The sequence below is a fragment of the Carassius carassius genome, chromosome 37, assembly GCF_963082965.1.
Source record: "Carassius carassius chromosome 37, fCarCar2.1, whole genome shotgun sequence".
NCBI lineage: Eukaryota > Metazoa > Chordata > Actinopteri > Cypriniformes > Cyprinidae > Carassius > Carassius carassius.
The window spans coordinates 29,301,415-29,324,165 of NC_081791.1; the positions used below are offsets into that span (position 1 = coordinate 29,301,415).

The 22,751-nt window shown below is 43.0% G+C and overlaps 1 protein-coding gene across 1 annotated transcript in view; it reads right to left on the bottom strand.

Moving 5' to 3' along the window:
• LOC132118622 (macrophage mannose receptor 1-like) overlaps positions 1-22,238 on the bottom strand; it is a 54,531-nt gene extending 32,293 nt beyond the window's left edge. The window contains exons 1-4 of the mRNA XM_059528583.1: positions 22,098-22,238; positions 21,164-21,202; positions 12,327-12,689; positions 11,265-11,615 (exon numbers count right to left, since the gene is read on the bottom strand). Coding sequence (XP_059384566.1) covers positions 11,265-11,615; positions 12,327-12,689; positions 21,164-21,200 — 751 coding nt within the window. The 5' untranslated portion in view covers positions 21,201-21,202; positions 22,098-22,238. The remainder of the gene's footprint in view (positions 1-11,264; positions 11,616-12,326; positions 12,690-21,163; positions 21,203-22,097) is intronic.
• Between the last annotated feature and the right edge of the window lie 513 nt (positions 22,239-22,751).

Sequence of the window (22,751 nt, forward strand, 5' to 3'; positions counted from 1 at the left end):
AACCATAATCATGTTGTCAGGGATCGCTCACGCTAATAATTCAGAGTTAAGATACTTCCAAAAAAACTTCAAACCACATAAAACACAGACGATCACACGCACAGTGGTGGCAGAGTCGCCAGCGAGGGGGCGGCGCCTCCATATACACTTCAGAGATCTAGTTTGGAGAAAATGACTCCTCCTCTAAGCTGTTCAAGGGCAGCTGGAATGAGGGGAAGAGGGTACCGGAATTTGACTGTGATTTGGTTTAATGCTCGGTAGTCGATGCAGGGTCGTAGGCCTCCGTCCTTTTTGGCCGTGAAGAAGAAACTGGAAGCGGCAGGGGATGTGGATGGAACTATGTAACCTTGTTTAAGAGCCTCTTCAATGTACTCCTTCATGGCCTTCTGTTCCGGAAGGGAGAGCAGGTAGATCTTCCCGCAAAGCACTGGCGCACCCAGAATCAGGTCAATGGCACAATCCCAAGGGCGGTGAGGAGGTAGTTGTGAGGCATTGTGTGGGCAAAAGACGTCACAAAATTCATGGTAACAGGGAGGAATTTCAATGGAATGTTTATCAACAGGGCTTTCAATGGAGGTGGTATTGATGGGTAAGACTTAGGAGGTCTTCATTGGCGGTGAGGGTCTGTGAGGGAAGCAGGAGGGGAAACACTGGTCACCCCACCAGAGGATTTCGTCTGTTGACCAGGAGATAACTGGGTTATGTTGTGCCAACCACAGACGACCGAGAATGATGTCTGCCATTGATTATTCTAGCACTAGCAAGGTAATGGACTCTTCATGTAACAAGCCACAGTTATTTGAATTGGGCCCACACTGTATCAGATATGCTGGTGGTCAAGAGGTTTTCCAGTGATGGCGGTCACTTGATAGGTGGTTTCGGTTGAGTATGATGGTAGCTTGAGCTGGCGGCAGAGGCTCCCCGAGATAAAGTTCCTGGCTGACATAGAGTCGAGTAAATGGAAGAGTGACGTCGTCAGCAGTAAGTGTACAATGGTGGTGAGTGGATTTATCTTAATAGGCGATGGCCGTGGTGGGGGAATGGGGCAGGCCAGGATGTGGTGGTTTCCTGAGCCACAGTAGAGGCATAGTCCCTGGGTCAGCCGCCTCTGCCGCTCAGTAAGTGCTAGACGATGGCTATCAGATTTCATTGGTTCAGGGGTCAGATTCCGGAGGATTCTGGGTTTCGGTTCGACGATACCATGTGGGTAACCGGGCAGGTGAGCATTCTTAGAGGCAGGTTTGAAGGTGATTAGAACATCTGATCGTGAGGTGGATAAATCTTTCTAGACCACATGAATCATTGTACGTGGCCAGGTGGAGGCGCAACTTGAGATCCAGACCTTGATGGAAGGCGGTGAGATGGGATGTTTCATTCCAACCATCGGCCGCTGCTAGGGTTCTGAATTGGGTGGCCGGACCGGCTTGTGTCCATATAGTCTCGGCCCATCGCAGAGCGGGACCTGTGAGGGATGAAATGATAAAGGCGATTTTAGATTGTTCATTGGGATATAATTGCGGTTGAGTCTCAATGGCGAGTGAGCACTGGAGGAGAAACCTGTTACAGTCCTCCGCCGATCCAGAGTATGGCGCTGGTCTGACTACTAGACTAGAATGTATGATTTTGGCAGTTGAAGAAGCTATGGGATGTTGTGGTGGATGAATCCTTGCCGAAGAAGTTGGGGTGGCGGCATGAGGTGTCAGAAACGGCTGCAACAAATCCACCAGTTCTTGAAAAGGATCGGTTTTGCTCATTCTCAGCCTTTAGGGTCCGATCTTCTGTAACAAACGGACTGGCAACAGAGCATTAATGGATACTGGTATTTATTGAGGAAGGCATAATATAACAGTAAGTGAGTAGTGAATGGAGGTTGAAGGAGGATCCTTGCAAACGGGTAATGCACTTGACGGATGGGGTAACCAGAGTTGTCTGTGAGGGTGACCAGAGTGGAGAATGATGAGCACACATCTCGGCGATGGTGAGTAGGAGAGGTACTGATCAACGTATAACACTGGAGAGTAACTGGAGAGAGGCAAATCGCTGAGAGAGAAGGTAAACACAATAGGTAAGTAATAGCAGGAGTCAACTCAAGTAACTAGCAGGGTAATGTTCTCCTGAATAGTCACGAGATCATACAACTGAGGATCCGAGTTGTGTGCCTTTATAGTGCTGGGGAAGATTGGTGATTGGATGGTGAACATCTGCTGGTGATTAATATTCAGGTGAGGGAGTGAGTTGTGATGAGCCTGACCGACATGTGACATTGACATAGTTTCTATTTATAACACGCATTTAAAGGGTTGCGCAATGTAGCCAATCACAGACTCAGCTGTTGATTTCTGGAACTCAATGGCCAATCAGAGGTGATGAAAGGGATAGTTCACCGAAAAATGAAAATTATGTTATTAATAACTCACCCTCATGTCGTTCCAAACCCATAAGACCTCTGATCATCTTCAGAACACAGTTTAAGATATTGTCACGGGCCGGCAAAGAAAGAACAGGGTCTGGGTCCAAATGCAGGGAAGAATCTTTTAATTAGAATAAAACTTAAACAAAAAGCAAACAAGGCAAAAACAAAACAGAAAAGAACAGATAACAAGGACAAGAGCAGAATCAGAAGCAGCCGAAATGCAAAACATGATTAACATTAACATATAATACAGCCAGACAGAGTGGTGTGTGAGACGAGAATATATAGTCCAAGACAATGAGCAACAGCTGTGTGTGTGATTGAGAGACAGGTGTGCAGAGTGAAGGTAAATGAGTCTGGGAGCAAGGGAGAAACACAGGTGTAGCAACTAAAACAATAGTGAGGTAACAAGATCGGCGGGGTAAGAAAAGAGACAGGACAAAAGCACATGGCACCAAACAAACACAACACTCTCAGAAGACTGTGACAGATATTTTAGATCCGAGAGCTCTCAGTCCCTCCATTGAAACTGTGTGCACAGTATACTGTCCATGTCCAGAAAGTTAATAAAAACATCTTCAAAGTAGTCATGTGACATCAGAGGGCGCGGGATAGAATCTTGCGGCAGCAAGACTGAAACATCCGTATTCTGCCGGTCTCTAATACAGAGATAAGAGATGGTTATCAGTGATGCGCGGGTCAATGTATTAATAACCCGCACCCGACCGACGTTTTCAACTAACCGGGAACAAAACTCGGGTTTGTTCCGATCAGATCTCGTGAGCAGAGAGCGCATTTCTGAATATTACACTCCGCTCATTCCGTGGGGTCTCGCTCAACCCAGAATGGTCTGCTGGTTCGAAAATATGCAAGGAGTCATTTAATTGTTTAGTAATAAACTGGTGTTTTCTGTGTCGCTGCAGAGATGAAGTTGACGATGAAGACTCGCCATGAACACCAGAGAGAAATGCACATTTCATATGGATTACATCATCAGAGAGTAGCCCGTTTATTTTGGTTTGAATATTTTCGTTTAAAAGAAGACATTTCGAGCTTTCTGTAATATATAGCCTATATTTCTGAAATCTGAGGCACACGCTGAGTTTAGTTCACATGCAATGCAAGTGATTCTCCCGGCGCCTTATTACATTGTCTGTTTTATATTTGCCTCTTATTTATTAAATACGGGCAACTGATTGATAAAACATTGATCAAAATTAAGATACAATTTATACAAAATGAAAATCTTTAAAAAATAGTTTTCTATAAAACAAAACTTAATGAAGTCATCAAAATCATGTTTTACCAAAAACAGCTCTGTTGCTCCCCATGCAGTCTTCTTTACCGCCTCCATCTCTACGTACAGACTGAGCTCGTGCGTCATCTTCATGCCAGTTATTCAGCCAATAAAGTGTAGGCCTATGTATTTCAAAAATGTGTCTAGTACTATATACATTTTATTTCAAAGGACCCGACCGACCACGACCCGAATATCATGAAAAATATTTTTGGATGACTCGTAACCACTGGCAACCGCTCATTTTGGATCAACCCGCGTATCACTGATGGTTATAACTACACATCCTATTAAAATGTGTGTACTAATTACAATGTAAATATTGTATGCAGCCTAATTTGCATGCACCAGAGAGCTGCAGACGCTCTCAAGCTGCTGGAATTGAAATTGTGTTTGAATGCATGCACACATCCTTTTTAGTTTCACTTTCAATCTCGCGATCTGGACCAGAGCTACTGAGCACGCATTCCATTCTACACGATTTGTCAGATCCCCCACAGTGTGTGTCCACAAATGTTTTTTATTAATTCCTATGGAAGTAGAGAATGAGAATGCTCCAGCTCAGCCATCTCCACCATCATCTCACCTTATTCCGTGATTGTTCTCTGAGGTCCCAACACGGGGCCCCCTGGTGGACACGGGGATATATCCTTTCATAATTCAGATGACTTCTGTCACAGGAGCGTTTGGATCGTGCTGGGACTGAAGCTGAAGCAGTCTTCACAACATCAACACAAAGGTGAGTTAATTTTCTCCCTCACTGAACAATGTGTTCATATATTACACTATTTTATGTATTATCATTTTTTATGAGGAACTAATTGATTAAATATTAGTGTGTAACAGAAGCGAACACAAAGGCAGAAGTGCATTTATCTTAGTAGTTCAGATGTTTAGTTGCATTTACTGGTTAGTTTAGTTGTGCTGAGGTGATTATTTGTGTTTAGTTGTTTGGTTAGCCTATATGTGATTTCTCAGTTTAAGGCAAGAAACAGGTGAACATGATGAGAAAAATACTTCACTCAACTGATTAATCACAATACATCAAGACAATTGTTTTGATACGTCAGATATGTTCGCTGAATATAAACCTAACAGACCACTCAGATCATTAGGATCGAGTCAGTTAGAAATACCAGAAGAGATCAGATGTGCTAAACATTAGCCATTTTATCATTATTTTAATTCTTTTTATGTAAACCAAAGGAATGCAAATTAAAATTGTGTATGAAATGTGCTACAGTAAATAAATAAACATGCTTTGCCTTATTCTCATCTTTTCACATCTCTGTTTATTTCATGTGTCAGTGTTTTTTCCTATTAATTTACATATTGTTCATTTTTATAGTCATGAATGTCCCAGTGTCCTTCTGGGAAGAATAATCAGATATGGGACAGATTGTATCTTCAGAACAGAATTTGAATGTGTGCTGTTGATTAAAAAAACCACAACTGTACCAGGAACGCTTTTCAGGTAAAATATGCAAAATCAGCAGAATCTGAGTGTTTTGTGTGATTAAACCGTTTTAAAAACTAATAAAATATGTTAACTGAAATAAAATGAAATTAAACATTATTATTTTAGCTAGATGCCAAGGCAACATTTCTAATTTCTGTTTAATTTAATGTCTTGTATAAATGAATAAATGAAAATAATAAATAACATTTTATATATATATATTGTAGCAGAAATATTTCAGTTCCAAACAAACTTCAAAAGACTGGTTTTGTTGTATTTCTTTGAAATAAATGCTACTTGTTTTGATAATTTATATATAATTCAAAGACATTATTTGGTGTTTCTATGTTTTCTAGTTTTTTTATTTGTTTGTTTTGCATCACTGTAAGTATTTGTACATCCTGTAATTTTGCTGCAACATTGAAGTATCAATAAAGCATCAATTACTTAAATTAAATGTTTCTGTTGATGTTCAAATAAAGTGCAAATATTCTGTGAAGTCACTCAATGAATATTTATTGTCATGATATAAAACATTTTTACATTTTACATTTACATGTTTTCATTGTAGATGATTTTATACAAAGAAACATCACACTCACTTTGTCATCAAGCCAAAAATATTCATTGTCTATAACGTCAAGTGAGAGGAATTAAATAAAAAACAGTAATGAAGGAAATTAATGAAACACAGGTGAACAACATAATCAGTAACTATAGTGACAGATAAGAACATACTTAGAAACCATGACGACCATTGAAGGGGGTGGTTTATTCCTCTTCTAATATGATTGAGCGTGCATGTAAACACTCGATCGGATTGAACCATGAAACTGAATGACACAGAAATAATGTAATGGCGTATGATGCATGGAACGAGTGGCTCTTCCTTTTGAATAAGGTGTTGTATAAATGCGTGTCCTTGATGCCTTCAGTGTGACTCTACAATTTTCATAGTCATGAAAATAAAGAAAACTCTTTGAATGAGAAGGTGTGTCCAAACTTTTGGTCTGTACTGTATATATATATATATATATTTATATGAGCAGCACAGCAAAGCAGTTAATATGTTTATTTATCCATAAACCTGTATATAATAATTCTGCTTTTAAAAATAAATAAAGAAACCATGTAGGAGAGTGGTTATTATGTGCAAACAGTGAGAAACTCAATATTATTTATATGTCACTTTCACTTTCACTATTTGAGCAGTGTGCGCATGTCTGAAAAAATCTATTCTGATTTGAAGCTTGTGACATATAAACGCGCAGATCAACCTGATCACTTTATTTAGCATTCATGTAAACACTACAATCAGATTCATCAATTGTAATGAATTCAGTCTGATTGAACCAAAAAGTGTGCATGTAAACGTAGCCAATGAGATGAAGTGTAATCTAATTACAAGTACTGAATATTTGTAATCTGGATCAGATGTAATCAGTTACTCTCCAGCACTCACTTGATGCAGATGAAATTGTATCTATCAGTTTCAGGGCAGCTGATCCAGCGAGTATCATTCTTTCGAATGACTCCGGATCTGACTGTCGAAGTGCAGTTGTCCAGTCCAGTTTCATAACCAGAAGCCCACTGATCGTAACACACGGTGTAACCATTGACCCAGAACCAGATCCCCACTGTGCAGGAGTGACGCAGACCCAGCCACACGTGATCAGAGAGAGCGCTCGAGGTCACATTCATCACCCGCTGCTGCATCTGCTCCGAATCCACCGACACCAGGTCCATGTCCATATCTCTGCAGTATCTCAGAGCTTCAGACCACGTCTTATTCTCTCGGATCAGAACCAGTTTATCTGGAAACAAACAGAAAGTGAAGCATTTAAATACAGGAACTCATATGAAGAGTGTTGAGTTAAAGCAGCAGGCCTCCTCAGTTTATGAAAGCTAATAATTAAGATTCAAGATACAAGAGGTTCAAGATTTTATTTTGTCACGTGCGAGTTATATGACAAACAACAAGCAGTAAAATGTAGGTCTGGTATACTCTTTTCAGACTGTGCAAGAAAAAAAATAAGAGAAAATTAAATAAAAATAATTAAATGTATGAAAAAATTATAAGAAGAAAAAAATAAGAAAATTAAATACAAATAAAGAAGAAAAAACAAAATTAAATACAAATAATGAAATATACAAAATATATAAAACTACTACACAGATGATGTGTAGAGATGTAAACAATGTGCAGTGAGGATGAGTTGCATAGCTCGCTATTCTCAAAAAAGTGGAGACACAGAGAGCTACTGACTAACCCTACACTTCCAGATTCTCTAAAGTTCAGTGTGTTTAATGTCCATGTTTAGTAGTCTGATAGCGTGAGGGAAGAAACTCCTTCTTGTTTTTGCCATCAGACTGTGGAAGCGTCTGCCTGACTGTAGCAGATTAAATAGTGAGTTTCCAGGGTGGGTGGAGCCTCTGAGGATCTTAACAGCCCTAGATTTACATTCCTTGGTGTGGATGGCAAGACAATATCCTCAATAGTCAATATACTTTCTATAGCCCCGATATACCTTGAATTTTCTCAGGAGTCTCAGATGTTACGGTTGTTGTCTGGCTTTTTTTAACTTGAGCTTGAATGTGGTTAGTCCAGGTAAGGTCCTTGGAAATGTGTACACCAAGATATTTGAAGCTGCTCACTCTCTCCACTGGGGTCCTGTAAATGATGAGTGGGGTGTAGATCCACTGAAGTCCTTCCTGAAGTCCACAACCAGCTCCTTGGTTTTGCTGACATTAAGAAAGAGACAGTTTGTTCGGCACCATGATGTTGCTGGAGATGAAGCCCATCACCACTGTATCATCCACAAACTTGATGACAGACGTGGAGGTGTGAGTGGACACACAGACATATGTGTAGAGCGAGTAGAGCAGCGGGCTCAAAACACATCCTTGTGGGGCTCCTGTACTCAGGGTGATGATGTTGGAGGTGGTTTGACCCACCCTCACTACCTGAGGTATGCATGATAGAAAATCAAGAACCCAGTCACAGAGTGGGGCATTCAGTCCGAGGTTTCTGAGTTTGGAGAACAGATTGTGGGGGACTATAGTGTTAAAGGCTGAGCTATAATCGAAAAACAGCAGGCTCACATAATTCACTTTATTGCTGTCAGTGTGGGTGACAGTGGCATGGAGGAGATGGGAGACAGCATCCTCATCAGACCTATTAGGGCAAACTGGAGTGGGTCAATGCTGTTAGGGATAGAGGATCTGATGATGTTCTTGATAAGCCTCTCAAAAACCTTCATAATTAGTGCTGTGAGTGCCACTGGTCGATAGTCATTTAGGCAAGATGGATTGTTGTTTTTTATCACAGAAATTATGATAGATTTTTTAAAGCATGTAGGGACAAGTGACTGTGCAAGGAACTTGTTAAAGATGGACGTAAACAATCCAGCCAGCTGATCGGTGCATGATCTCAATAAACGACCGGAAATCCCTTCTGGGCTAGCCGCTTCCCTGAAGTTCACAAGCTTCAGAGCGCAACGAACCTTGTCCTTCGGCCTGATTGCGCACTCATCACTGACGCAGCTGTTCTTTCCCTTTTTGCACGTCGGCAGACTGTTGATATTGCCAGAGTGGTTTGCTTCGAAACGTGCATAAAAGGTGTACAGCTCATTGTGTAGTGAAGAGTCAGCACTCACTGCGACAGAGGGTTTACTTTTAAAAGAACTGATAGTTCTCAGTCCCTGCCACATGTGCCTGGAGTCATTCAGTTGCAAATGAGACTCCACCCATTCTCTGTACTGTTGTTTAGCGGTTCTCACAGTGCATCGGAGAGCGCAACAGGCAGTTTTCTATCAGCTCATGTATCCCGCATTATACGCGGCCGTGCTCACATTCACCACTGCCCAGATTGATTTATCGACCCATGGTTTTTGGTTCAAGAAAGTTTTTATTGTTATGGATTGTTAACTCGTCAACCAGCGTGCAGACAAAGGGGAAGTCGTGCCCCAATGGTTAGAGAGTCGGCCTTGCAATCTAAGGGTTGTTCCAGTTCCAGTCTCAAGCTGGCAGGAATTGTGGGTGGGGGGAGTGCATGTACAGTGCTCTCTCCACCCTCAATACCACGACTGAGGTGCCTTTGAGCGAGGCACCTTACTCCCAACTGCTCCCTGGGCGCCGCAGCATAAATGGCTGCTCACTGCTCCGGGTGTGTGTTCAAGGTGTGTGTGTGTGCAATTTGGATGGGTTTAAAGCAGAGCACGAATTCCGAGTATGGATCACCATACTTGGCTGTATGTCACGTCACTTTCACTTTCACAAAGCTGATAGCTACATCCGCAAACTCACTGATGTCAGTGGAACTAGACCTAAACATGTCCCAGTCCATGTCATCGAGCGCATCCTGTAGCACAGCTTCTGATTGTGCAGACCAGTGTTTCACCCCCCACCTCTCTGCAGCTGCCTGCATGAGCTTTTGTTTTTATTTCCATATAAGGATGATAGCGGTATGGTCAGATTTTCCAAAACCTGGTTGCCAGCTAGCTTTATAGCCATTCCTGAACTGAGAATAGCAGTGGTCCAATGTATTCTTCTCTCTTGTTGAACAGGAAATGTGCTGGTAAAAGTATGGCATTACATGTTTAAGACTGGCTTGATTAAAGTCCCCAGTCAAAATGATGGCAGTGTCCGGGTGGTTGTTTAAGCTGACACTAAGCACATCATGGAGTTTAGACAGGGCCATCTCCATGTCTGCTTGTGGTGGAATGTGTACAGTCGTGACGATGACCGCTGTAAAGTCACGAGGCAAACAGTACGGGCCTCACATGATCATTAGATGCTCCAGATGAGGCGACAGAGAGGTGATGTTCCTGGGGTCACAGGGAGCAGTTGAGGGTTCAATGCCTTGCTCAAGGGCACCTCAGTCGTGGTATTAAGGGTGGAGAGAGAACTGTACATGCACTCCCCCCACCTACAATTCCTGCCGGCCCGAGACTCGAACTCACAACCCTTAGATTGCGAGTCCGACTCTCTAACCATTAGGCCACGACTCCCCAAAACCTGGTTGCCAGCTAGCTTTATAGCCATTTCTGAACTGAGAATAGCAGTGGTCCTGGAACAGAGAAGCTCTCAGATGGTGTTACAGCTTCGTCCGGTACCAAGGGGGTCAGCCATATTTCTGATAAGCAGATTATGTTGCAGTCCTTTATGTTTCCAATGGAACCAATATCCTGGCTCTGAGATCATCCATCTTGTTCTCAAGTGATACTGGGTAAAGGTGGACTGTGCGCTCTGGTCCTCAGTCTATTGCAAACCCCAGCGCGTTTCCCTCTGTGTTTTCTGTTTCGTCGCCACGGAGGAGCCATCTCATAGTCATTATTCTCATCCATCGTGTGGAGAATCTCTGGTGGCCAACTTTGATGGTTGGGTAAAACGTTGTAAAACAGGTGAGAAAACTAGTTTCTGATGTTTAAAAGTGTTCTGCTGTCATATGTGATCAGTGCCAATGTTATGTGTGCAAAAGGTAAGAGTAAAATAACAATTTTTATAAAAACACAGTCTAAGCAGAGCGACCAGGACGGACATCTTAGAATGAGGCTTAAATGAGGCTGCACAATTAATTAAAATGAATCTGAAATCTTGATATAGCTTTAGTGTGATTATCAAATCAAAGTCTGATGTGTTGTGTTTCAGAGTGAAGCGTGACACTGTGTTCATTTACACACGAGCAGCTTCTAAAACAGTACTTTCAGTGTCTCAATTCACTGTAAATAATGCTTCACAATAAAACTGAGTTTAATGAGCATTTGAGAACCCAGTGTGTGTAAACCCAGTTTACTCTATTTACCAATTTGCATAATTTCCAACTTTTTTGTGGACAGAAGTTTTCAGCACTTCATTTTATATATATTTTTTTTGTTTAGCTGCACGTCTTGTGATCATTAACTGAGAAGCATGAATGTGTGAATGTTTTGTCAAATTAATGAAACATTAATTTAAAGACTTTAAGAAATATTTTCACTGACAGAAACTCTGGGAATTGCTGGTTAAAGGAATAGTGCAGTCACACTGTAATGATGAGAGAGTTTCTGTAGTTTGACAAGTAGATGTTCAGCAGCTCAGATGATCGATCTACTCACCATCATAACACACAAAGAGATGCTGATCTGAGCAACGCTCGTCTTTCCATCCTCCTTTATCACTGATACCAGTTGATGCACAGATGCTGTAATTTGTAGCTTTTTCATTGGGTTCACCACTGCTCCAGAGAGGGGATATGAAGTTGCTGTTGTCTGACCAATTCCAGGATCTGTGCAGACCGATCCAGGCTTGATTAGGTGAAGTTAGGGTCTGGTTTATGATGTTCTGGATCTGATTATTCTCCATCTCATTCCTCACACTGGCCAGATCTGTGTGATTCTGTCTGCAGTAATTCTGAGCATCAGTCCAGTTCTTTTGCTCCTGTACAGGGACGAATCCTTTACTGCTGCCTTTAAAAGAGAAAAACATTTGTCTGATATTGATGTAAAAAATTAAATACATGTTCTTTCTCCTCTTATTTACCAAGAACAAAAATACAAATCTAACTGTGGTTCATTGTTCCAAACTGAAAGGTTTTTATGATGAAAATGACCAGTGCCTGTATTCATAAAGATTATAAGAATCCTCTCAGAAAACTCTTAATTTAGCTTAAAAACTTTTACGTAGGAGTCTTAGCTTAAGAGCGATTCGGGACCGATCTGAGAGCAACTCTGAGTAAGGAAAAGACAAACACTTTCATCTTAGTGAGGAGGCGGGGTTGACCCCGTTGCTATGTATGACACAATCTTTTGAAGACTGTGATTGGTTGGTTGTCCAAGAAGGAAAAAAGAGTGATTTTAAGTATAGGGTCTATTCTAATTCTCACTTTGAATTTACATGCGTAATTTTTCCTATTTGACCGTTCTCTCTCTCTCTCTCTCTATCTCTCTTTATGAATACGGGCCCAGTTCTTTAGGAATATTTCGGTTTTAATCACATAATCAAGTCACATTTATTTCTGTAGCATTTAAAATAAAATAAGTGTCAGTGTTCCAAAGTTCATCAATTACTCAGAAACCAGATCAATTCAGCTAAGAGCAGCTTTAAAGAAGATGATAATGTCAGTTTGGTTAATTAATAGTGCAAAGTTCATCAGATATGAAACATACAGCTGAACTCACCATTATAGCAGATGAAATGCGTTTGGGTTTTACAGTCCATATCATGCCATTGTCCATCACTGTTCATATAAATACAGTCTCCATCTCCATTTGGTTGTGTTGGATCCCACTTCCTAAACTGAGACTCATTTCCTCTGTAGAAGTCAGAGTTATTCAGAGACCAAACCCATGCGTCCTGCAGCCCAATCCAGACACGGTCAGTTCTGTTCTCTCTCTGTAGGAGCTGATTTATATCATTCTGTTCATTCATGTCATTGATAGAGACCAGATCTGTGTATTTCTCTCTGCAGTATCTCTGAGCTTCAGTCCAGCTCATGTTCTGATTCACAAAGTGATACTGACGCGGAGACGAACTGACCACGACTGAGGAGAGACACATTCACACAGATCTCACTCATTATATCCACACTGTATTTCCAGAGCTCAGAGTTTCAGTATGTGTTTGATAAAGTGCTCTGAATGGTGCTTTTGTACGTTCAGTGTTTCTACAGGATTTGGTGAGACTGTGGAGCTCTAGAGGAAGAACACTGAGTGCACTTTAAAGATAAACACATGAATGTGGTGCATTTCCAGAGATTTGATTTTCAGTGACCAAACTGAATTCTTTGAATCGACTTGAACTTGAAAAGTTGGCTCAGACCTCTTTTAGTTGTGCCAGCACTAACACTAACTATCAGCACTAGTACTAGTCAAGCAATCAGAGAGGCGCCACCCCCTCGCTGGCGACTCTGCCACCACTGTGCGTGTGATCGTCTGTGTTTTATGTGGTTTTAAGTTTTTTTGGAAGTATCTTAACTCTGGATTATTAGTGTGAGCGATCCCTGACGACATGATTATGGTTGCACTTAATAATCGTACACTTGTTTGCCTTCTGTGGCTGTGGATATTGATTGTTTGGAAAGTTGCACAAACATTCCACGTGATGAAAGAGCCGGGCCTGCCTGTCATAGCGTACAGCCGACATGAGCTTCTACAGTTGCGGTTTTCAGCATCAAGTCTATCGGATCCTGATGTTGATCTATCAGAAATCAAGCCCAGGGCAAAAGTTAAGAAGAGAGGCAGCAGAGGAGGTGTCCGAGTCAGAAACCGTCAGCGGGGATACAAACCTGTCTTACCCTCGGTTACTATGGGGAATGTCCGCTCTCTCGTCAACAAGGCGGATGAATTAACAGCTTGTTTGTGTGATGGTAATGAATGTGATAGGAAGCAAAAGCAGTGTGAACATATATTTATTGACGACAAATACGGTGAACACAAACTCCGTGAAGACAATGATGAACTCCGTGGGTGATGATGTTATCTCTCGGCTGGGTGGCGCAGTGGCTTGATGGCTGGTGATGACGTGGCGTGAATCTCCCGTGATGAATACAATCCAGTGACGATCAACGGCGAAATAAACAATCCAACACGAACAAGACCAAGACAACCCAACAAGACAGTCCAACATCCGGAACAACTATCAGACAAGGAAGGAGAGAATGAGGTGAGTATATGTAGCTGACGGTAATGTGAGACACCTGGTGCGGGGACTGATTAGCAGCTGATTCCAATGAGCATGATGTAACCACATGAAAGACACCAAATCACAGGACCTGAGAACACAGCCGATCCATGCACCGTGACAGTACCCCCTCTCTTAGGAACGTCCCCTGACTTTCCCAGCCTCCTGTACCTGTTGATTGAAATCATCAATAAGAGAGTGATCCAATATATCTCTAGCAGGAACCCAACTTCTCTCCTCCGGACCGTAACCCTCCCAGTCCACCAAGTACTGGAATCCGCGTCCCCTCCGTCTAGAGTCCAGAATACGATTGACCGAATAGGTTGGTTCCCCGTCTACGAGCCGCGGCGGTGGGGGAACCGGGGCAGGCGGATTAATACGAGCAAAAAATACAGGTTTAATTTTTGATACATGGAACACGGGATGAATCCTCCTGTACGCTGGAGGAAGATTGAGGCGGACTGCCACCGGACTAATGATCTTGGTGACAGAAAACGGGCCAATAAATTTGGGAGCAAGTTTATTAGCAACGGATCGGAGAGGAATGTTCTTGGTAGAAAGCCACACTTTGGAACCAACGACGTATACGGGAGGCCTCGACCGGTGGCGATCGGCTTTGGCCTTGGTGCGCGCTCCCACCTGGACCAGAGTCTCACGGGCTCTGGTCCATGTGCGACGGCACCTCTGGACGAAGGCGTGAGCGGAAGGGACCGCGACTTCGGATTCCAGACTGGGAAAAATAGGTGGCTGGTACCCTATACTACATTCAAATGGGGACAGGCCCGTGGCAGACACTGGTAAGGAATTGTGTGCGTACTCCACCATCGACAGCTGCTGACACCAGGAGGAAGGATTTCGAGCGACCATACATCGTAGTGTTCTCTCCAAATCTTGGTTGGCTCTCTCAGTTTGCCCATTGCTTTGAGGATGGAACCCCGAAGAGAGACTAACAGTGGCCCCCAGAAGTTTACAAAACTCTCGCCAAAATTTGGACACAAACTGGGGTCCTCTGTCAGAGACCACGTCTATCGGGAGGCCATGTAACCGAAAGACGTGATCAATGACTGTTACCGCTGTCTCCTTGGCTGAAGGTAATTTGGGCAAGGGGATGAAATGAACCGCCTTCGAGAACCGGTCCACCATGGTCAAAACTACCGTGTTACCCAGAGAGGGTGGGAGGGCGGTGACAAAATCTAGCGCAATGTGGGACCAGGGTCTCGAAGGGATTGGCAGCGGTTGTAGGAGCCCATCTGGGGGTCTGTTAGAAGTCTTACCAGTGGCACAAACTGAGCAAGCCAAAACAAAACTGCGAACATCACGAGCCATGAGTGGCCACCAAAATCTTTGCTTGACCAAATGTAAGGTGCGACTTACCCCTGGATGACATGCCACATTGGAACAATGACCCCATTGGATAACTTCGGACCGAAGACTTTCTGGCACAAACAAACGGTTAGGTGGGCAACCGGCCGGAGGCGTTACCCCATGTAAGGCTGTCTTTACCTTCGATTCGACCTCCCAACTGAGAGTAGAAACAATAAGTGTCTCAGAAAAAATACTCTCGGGAGTGGACGGGCGATCGGAGCGGTCAAAAATTCGAGATAAAGAATCGTGTTTGATGTTTTTGGAACCTGGGCGGTACGAAAGTGTAAAATCAAAGCGTCCGAAAAAAAGTGCCCACCTAGCCTGCCTAGAGTTTAGTCTTTTGGCAGTTCTGATGTATTCTAGATTCTTATGATCGGTCCAAACCATGAGGGGTACCCCTGACCCCTCCAACCAATGACGCCATTCCTCCAATGCCAGCTTGACTGCCAACAGCTCTCTGTTACCAATATCGTAATTTGACTCTGCTGGCGACAAACGATGAGAGAAAAACGCGCAGGGATGCATCTTGTCGTCCGAGGGTGAGCGCTGTGAAAGCACCGCACCTACCCCCACCTCTGACGCGTCGACCTCTACCACGAACTGACGTGACGGATCAGGGGTAACAAGGATGGGGGCCGAAACAAAGCGGCGTTTGAGGTTGGCAAACGCAGCTTCCGCTGCGTCTGACCACCTGAACGCCGTTCTGGGAGAGGTCAAGGCAGTCAGAGGCGCGGCTAGTTGGCTGTAATTGCGAATAAAACGCCGGTAAAAATTGGCGAACCCCAGAAACCTTTGTAGGGCCTTACGGGAATCTGGACTTGGCCAATCTACCACAGCCTTGATCTTCTCGGGATCCATGCGCATACCCTCGGCTGACACGATGTACCCTAGAAAAGGAACAGACTGTGCATGAAAGTCGCATTTCTCCGCCTTGACAAAAAGCCCATTCTCTAACAGCCTCTGAAGCACTCGTCTGACGTGTTGAACATGTTCCTGGAGAGAATAAGAAAAAATCAATATGTCGTCCAGGTAGACATATATGAACTGATCGACCATATCTCTCAACACATCATTAACGAGTGCCTGAAAGACACCTGGGGAGTTGGACAAGCCGAAGGGCATGACCAAGTACTCAAAGTGCCCCCTGGGGGTATTAAAGGCAGTCTTCCATTCATCTCCCCTCCTGATGCGAACCAAATGATAAGCGTTTCTTAAGTCCAATTTAGTGAAGATCGATGCTCCCTGCAACCTCTCGAAGGCTGAAGATATCAATGGCAAAGGATAAGTATTCTTTATCGTGATATTATTCAGCCCTCGGTAATCAATACAAGGTCGCAGAGATCCATCTTTCTTCCCCACAAAAAAGAACCCCGCCCCCGCTGGAGAAGAGGAGGATCGAATGAACCCGGCTGCTAGAGAATCAGAAATGTATTTCTCCATAGCCTCTCTCTCAGGAATAGAAAGTGAGTATAACTTGCCCTTAGGCGGAGACGTACCTGGCAGTAATTCTATAGCACAGTCATAGGGACGATGAGGAGGGAGAGAAGCAGCCCGAGACTTACTGAACACTTCCTTCAGGTCGAGGTACTCCGCGGGCACGTTACACAGATCCGCCGCCTTCTCCTGCAACACAGACTCAGATACAGACGGACAGGCAGACACAAGACAAGACTCATGACATTTAATGCTCCACTCAGACACCGATTTCAGCTGCCAATCAATCCGGGGGTTATGTTTGATGAGCCAGGGATGTCCTAAGACCACGGGTGCGTGGGATGAGTCCAGGATGTAAAAGGAGATGCTCTCACGGTGGTTACCAGATACCGTGAGAGTGATGGGTTCCGTGATGGTGGTGATGGTGGGAAGCGTCTGACCATTGAGTGCGTGGACTGCAATAGAACTGGTGAGGGGGAGAAGGGGAACATGATTTTGATGCGCAAAAGTAGAATCCATAAAGTTACCTTCAGCCCCTGAATCCAAAAGTGCAGTGCAGTGCAGGTCCAGACGATGCCATCTAAGCCTGACCGGGAGGAGCGTGGAGGTAGATCTGAACGAGGACTTGATAGCGGAGATCCCACCCGACAGTAGCCCCTTCCTTACTGCCGGGCTGGCCCTTTTACCGGGCAGCTAAAGGCGAAATGTCCCGCCGCCCCGCAGTACAGGCAAAGGCCGTGAGATCTCCGCCTCTCCCTCTCCTCCCGAGTCAACCGAGCTCGACCCACCTGCATGGGCTCGTGATCCTGGAATGGGCCGACCGCGTCGTTGCCACTGGCTCGAACTGGAGGTCCCTCCCCAGGGGGAAACCGAGCGGTTAAACACCACCGCTCGGTTCGGGAGAGTCGAGCGTCTACCCGTAGTGCCAGATCGATGAGGCCGTTGAGATCAGCGGGTAGATCCAGGGCGTAGATCTCACGTTGGACACGGTCAGCCAGCCCATGCAGGAACATGTCCCACTGCGCCTCCTCGTTCCATCGGCACTCCACCGCCAGGGTGCGAAACTCGATAGAAAAGTCTGAGACGGATCTCTCCCCCTGTTTGAGATCCGTCAAACGCCGCGCGGCCTCTCTTCCAGTGGCCGCGCGGTCAAACACCCGCTTCATCTCGGCGGAGAGCGCCGAGAACGAGGCACAACACGGATCTTGGTTCTCCCATACCGCCGTGCCCCACAGTGCCGCCTTCCCCGTTAACAGTGTGAGCGCGAACGCCACTTTGCTTACCTCACTGGTAAACGTGCGAGGTTGCAATGAAAAGTGCATGGAGCATCTAGTGAGGAAAGCCCGGCAGAAGTTTGGCTCACCGCTGTAAAGCTCTGGTGGGGGAAGGCGGGGTTCGGGTGACTGGGCAGCCCCGGATGGTTCCTGGTGGGCGGGCGGCATGGGTGGTGGGGTTGGCGCAGTGGGTTGTTGCCAGTTCTGCATCCGCTGGGTGAGCTCAGATACCTGCGCCACAAGAGCTCGGATCGCTGTTCCCGTATCCGCCGAGCTCTTCTCCTGGGTCTCCAGCCGAGAGATGCAGGAACGTAAAGCCTCCTCAGCCGTGAGTGGGGTGGAGCCTGCTGCTTCCATAAGTGGTCTGATAGTTCTGTGATGGTAATGAATGTGATAGGAAGCAAAAGCAGTGTGAATATATATTTATTGACGACAAATACGGTGAACACAAACTCCGTGAAGACAATGATGAACTCCGTGGGTGATGATGTTATCTCTCGGCTGGGTGGCGCAGTGGCTTGATGGCTGGTGATGACGTGGCGTGAATCTCCCGTGATGAATACAATCCAGTGACGATCAACGGCGAAATAAACAATCCAACACGAACAAGACCAAGACAACCCAACAAGACAGTCCAACATCCGGAACAACTATCAGACAAGGAAGGAGAGAATGAGGTGAGTATATGTAGCTGACGGTAATGTGAGACACCTGGTGCGGGGACTGATTAGCAGCTGATTCCAATGAGCATGATGTAACCACATGAAAGACACCAAATCACAGGACCTGAGAACACAGCCGATCCATGCACCGTGACAGTTTGAAGTTCGATCGCACGTTTCGGCAGACCAGTTTACTCTGTCTTTCTGAGACGTGGCTGTCTGATAGGATACCTGATTCTCATGTGGAGATGGAAGGCTTTACACTTCACAGGATGGACAGAGATCAAGCAAGTACGGGTAAGAAGCAAGGTGGAGGTGTCTGTCTGTATGTGAACAACCGCTGGTGCCATACTCAACATGTTACGGTAAAAGAAAGAGTCTGTAACCCGAATATTGAGCTCATTGCAGTGAGTTGTAGACCTTACTACCTACCCAGGGAGTTCTCCCATGTTATTTTCATGGTGGTGTATATCCCACCATCAGGAAATGGGAATTGTGCCATTGAGACAATTTCGAGAATCACGCATGACTTACAGCGCTCTTCTCCAGATGCGCTGGTTATTGTGAACGGGGATTTTAATCACTGCACTCTCTCCACCACCTTACCATCTTTTAAACAAATGGTGACGTGTCCTACGAGGGGTGATAACACTATTGACTTGTTTTATACAAATGTTGAGGATGGGTATGTTGCTAAATTGCTTCCTCCACTGGGTAAATCAGACCATAATTTGATAAACTTGACTTCCAAATATTCAACGGTGATACGTAAACAGCCGATTACGACAAAGACTGTGCGCGTCTGGTCAGATGATGCTTGTGAAGCACTAAAGGGGTGTTTTGAATGCACCGACTGGTCTGTGTTTTTTGATGGAGACAGTGACTTGGACAGTATCTCTGACAAAGTAACTTGTTATATTAATTATTGTGTCGATGCTGTAATTCCATGTAAACAAATCAAAATCTTTCCCAATAATAAACCATGGGTCACCAGAGAAGTTAAAGATGCTATTAATAATAAGAAAGCAGCCTTTTATAGTGGTGATAAAGAAAGGATTAAAGTTGCCCAAAGAGAGTTGAAAGTCATCATCAGACAGGGCAAACAAAAATATAAGGATAAAATATATTCCTAAAAAAGCCAAGGTGTCAAATAGTCTTGCTAATCTGAGGCCTATAGCTCTGACATCACACATTATGAAATGTTTTGAGAGGGCTGTACTTGATCATCTGACTAGGCAGGTGTCTGTTTTTCAGGATCCCTTGCAATTTGCATATAGGAAGGATGTGGGGGTAGATGATGCACTATTATTTATGTTACATAATATTTACAGTCATCTCGAAACTACTGCTAGTTCTGTTAGAATCATGTTTTTTGATTTTTCGAGTGCTTTTAATACTATACAGCCACATACAGTATTTTAGCTAACAAATTAATTAATTTTAAATTGCATAATTCAACTATTGCCTGGATTTTAGATTATCTGTTATTACGACCACAGTTTGTTAGGTTTTGTAACAAACAGTCTGACATTATTTTAACTAATACTGGAGCACCTCAGGGCACAGTTCTATCTCCCTTTTTATTTACACTTTACACTGCGGACTATAGGCATAGTCAGTCATCCTGTTTGGTACAAAAATTCTCTGACGACACTGCTTTAGTAGGTCTACTTAATCAGGGTGATGACCTTTCTTAGAGAAGGGAGGTCCAGTCTTTTTCTAGCTGGTGTGAGTCAAACTTTCTAAAATTAAATATAGGGAAGACTAAAGAACTTGTGATTGATTTTAGAAAGAAAAAGGAGAAGGTCCTCCCAGTCACAATTAATGGTCAGCCGATTGAAATTGTTCAGTCATATAAATTTTTAGGTGTCCATTTGGATGAAAAATTAGATTGGAAAGAGAATACTAATGTTTTAATAAAGAAGGTTCAGTCAAGACTTTTCTTTTTGGGAAAACTCAGATCTTTTAACATTAGTACAAAGCTTTTAGATGTTTTCTATCAGGGGATCTTGGCTAGTGTTCTTTTTTATGCTGTCCTTTGCTGGGGGGGCAGCTTATCTGTTGATGATAAAAATAGGATAAATAAGCTGATCAAGAGAGCTGGTTCGGTTATTGGTCTTATCCCAGACTCACTTGAGGTCATTGTGGAGAAGAGGATGAGGTCGAAATTAAAAATTGTTATGTTTTTTGAAGGCCATCCACTGTATAGTGTTTTTAATGGACTCAGAAGCTCTTTCAGCGAGCGTTTAATTATACCTCGGTGCTCCAGTGAGCGATTGAGAAGGACTTTTGTTCCTGCAGCGGTCAGATATTTTAATGAACACTGTTGACTGTCAAACTGTTGAACTGTCTGTTCTTTGCCCTGCATTTCTGAATTGTGCAACTGTATCTTGTTATAATCATGTCTCATTGGTCTCTTAATCATGTTTTTCATAGGTTTTAAATGTTGAATTATTTATTTATGTGTGTTAGCTATGTGGTGTGCTTGTTGGCTGTATGTTTTAAGTTGGTGGCAAACCAGTTTCCCTTTCGGGATTAATAAAGTTCTCTCTCTCTCTCTCTCTCTCTCTCTCTCTCTCTCTCTCTCTCTCTCTCACTCACCTGTGAGCAGAACAGACATCAGTGTGATTCTCTCCATTTCTGAGGGAAAAACAGAAATCAGTCTCAATAAATGATGCAGACGCTGAACATCTGACCAGATCCAGAACATCAGATCATGTCATTTCTGCTTTATCATTGCTTATTAGATTCTACATCAGTCATAAATACACACATGAAGCTCCTGAAGCTGATGTGTGTCACGATTCAGTGTGAAAATACACTCAAAATACAGCAAACTTACAGTAAAAGCAGCTGTGGTTGCCTGAACTTTACAGTAAAAAATACAGCAGAAATATTTTAGGTTTTATGGATTTAAGTTACATTTACAGTAAAACATTTTACTGTACATTATTTGTAAAAACTTATTTTATTAGCTGATATAATGACACCTACTGAAACAGTAAAATCTTTAAAACATTGACAACCACCTTAAAAGCACAGATTGTGATATAGTTAAAAATAGAAACCCACATAATGAATCCACTATATGAATGAAACAATGACACAAGGACTATAAAATTACATTTCTAAGTTATATACCGTTATCAGATTTTTACTGTATGCTTTTTAATGTTTTACTATAAAGAAATATGATCAGTTTTTACAGTGTATTGTTTTATGCTGCACGTTTCTGCTGTTAAATTCACACAGACATTATGATCTGGTATTGCATTGCAGTTGTAAGTAGGTTTTGCTCATGTAATAGAGTATAATTTGTTTAATTAATAAATATAGGATGAAAATACATTCAGGACACACTTGTGAAGGTTTCTCTGTAATTTTTCTCTATAAAAACCCACATACCAACAGATAAAACGTGGAAACTCAACACATTCACTAGTTAAACCGTGATCAGTTTAATATAATGTGATATAAACACTGATAAATCAATCATATTATGATCAATGTAAAGTTATAAATCAGATTCTCTTACCTGTAGATGTTGTGTTTCAGGTGTGTTTGTGTTTCTTCTTTTATCAGAACAGACTGATATCACGATCCTCTCTCTTTCTTCTCCTCCTATCTCTGGTTCCCTCCCTTCTTCACTCCTTTCTGTGACTTGTTTGTTTATTTGTTCAGGTTTGTTTCCTTCTTTTATAATAGAGAAATGAATAATAGTGAGAAACGAAACACTTTTACTGAGGGTTTCCTGCTTTCAGATGTTTGTACTTCAGCTCCACATTCATTGTACAGCTCTGGACTGGATTGTTGACTCGTTTGTATCCTTTTTTAATTTCTCCAGGGGAAACATCTGAGGGAAAGTCAATACTTTGATGAGAATGCTGAGGTCTGAAAGAACGCAGGTTATTTTTTGTTAATTATTTTGAGTAATTGTTTAAGGGATACTAGTATTATTCCTGTACTCATTTCTTCTGTTTATCTTATTTGAATTTCTTTCCATTTTAATTTACATGTTTTTATTTATATATTTATGCAGCTGATAGTCATGAATGTCTCAGGGTCCTTCAGGGATGAATAATCAAATACGGGACAGAATTTGAATGTGTGCCGTTGTTATTCAAGGAAAAAACAGCAACAATGTAACCAGAAAACCAGAGCACTTCCATGTAAAATGCAAAATCAGCAG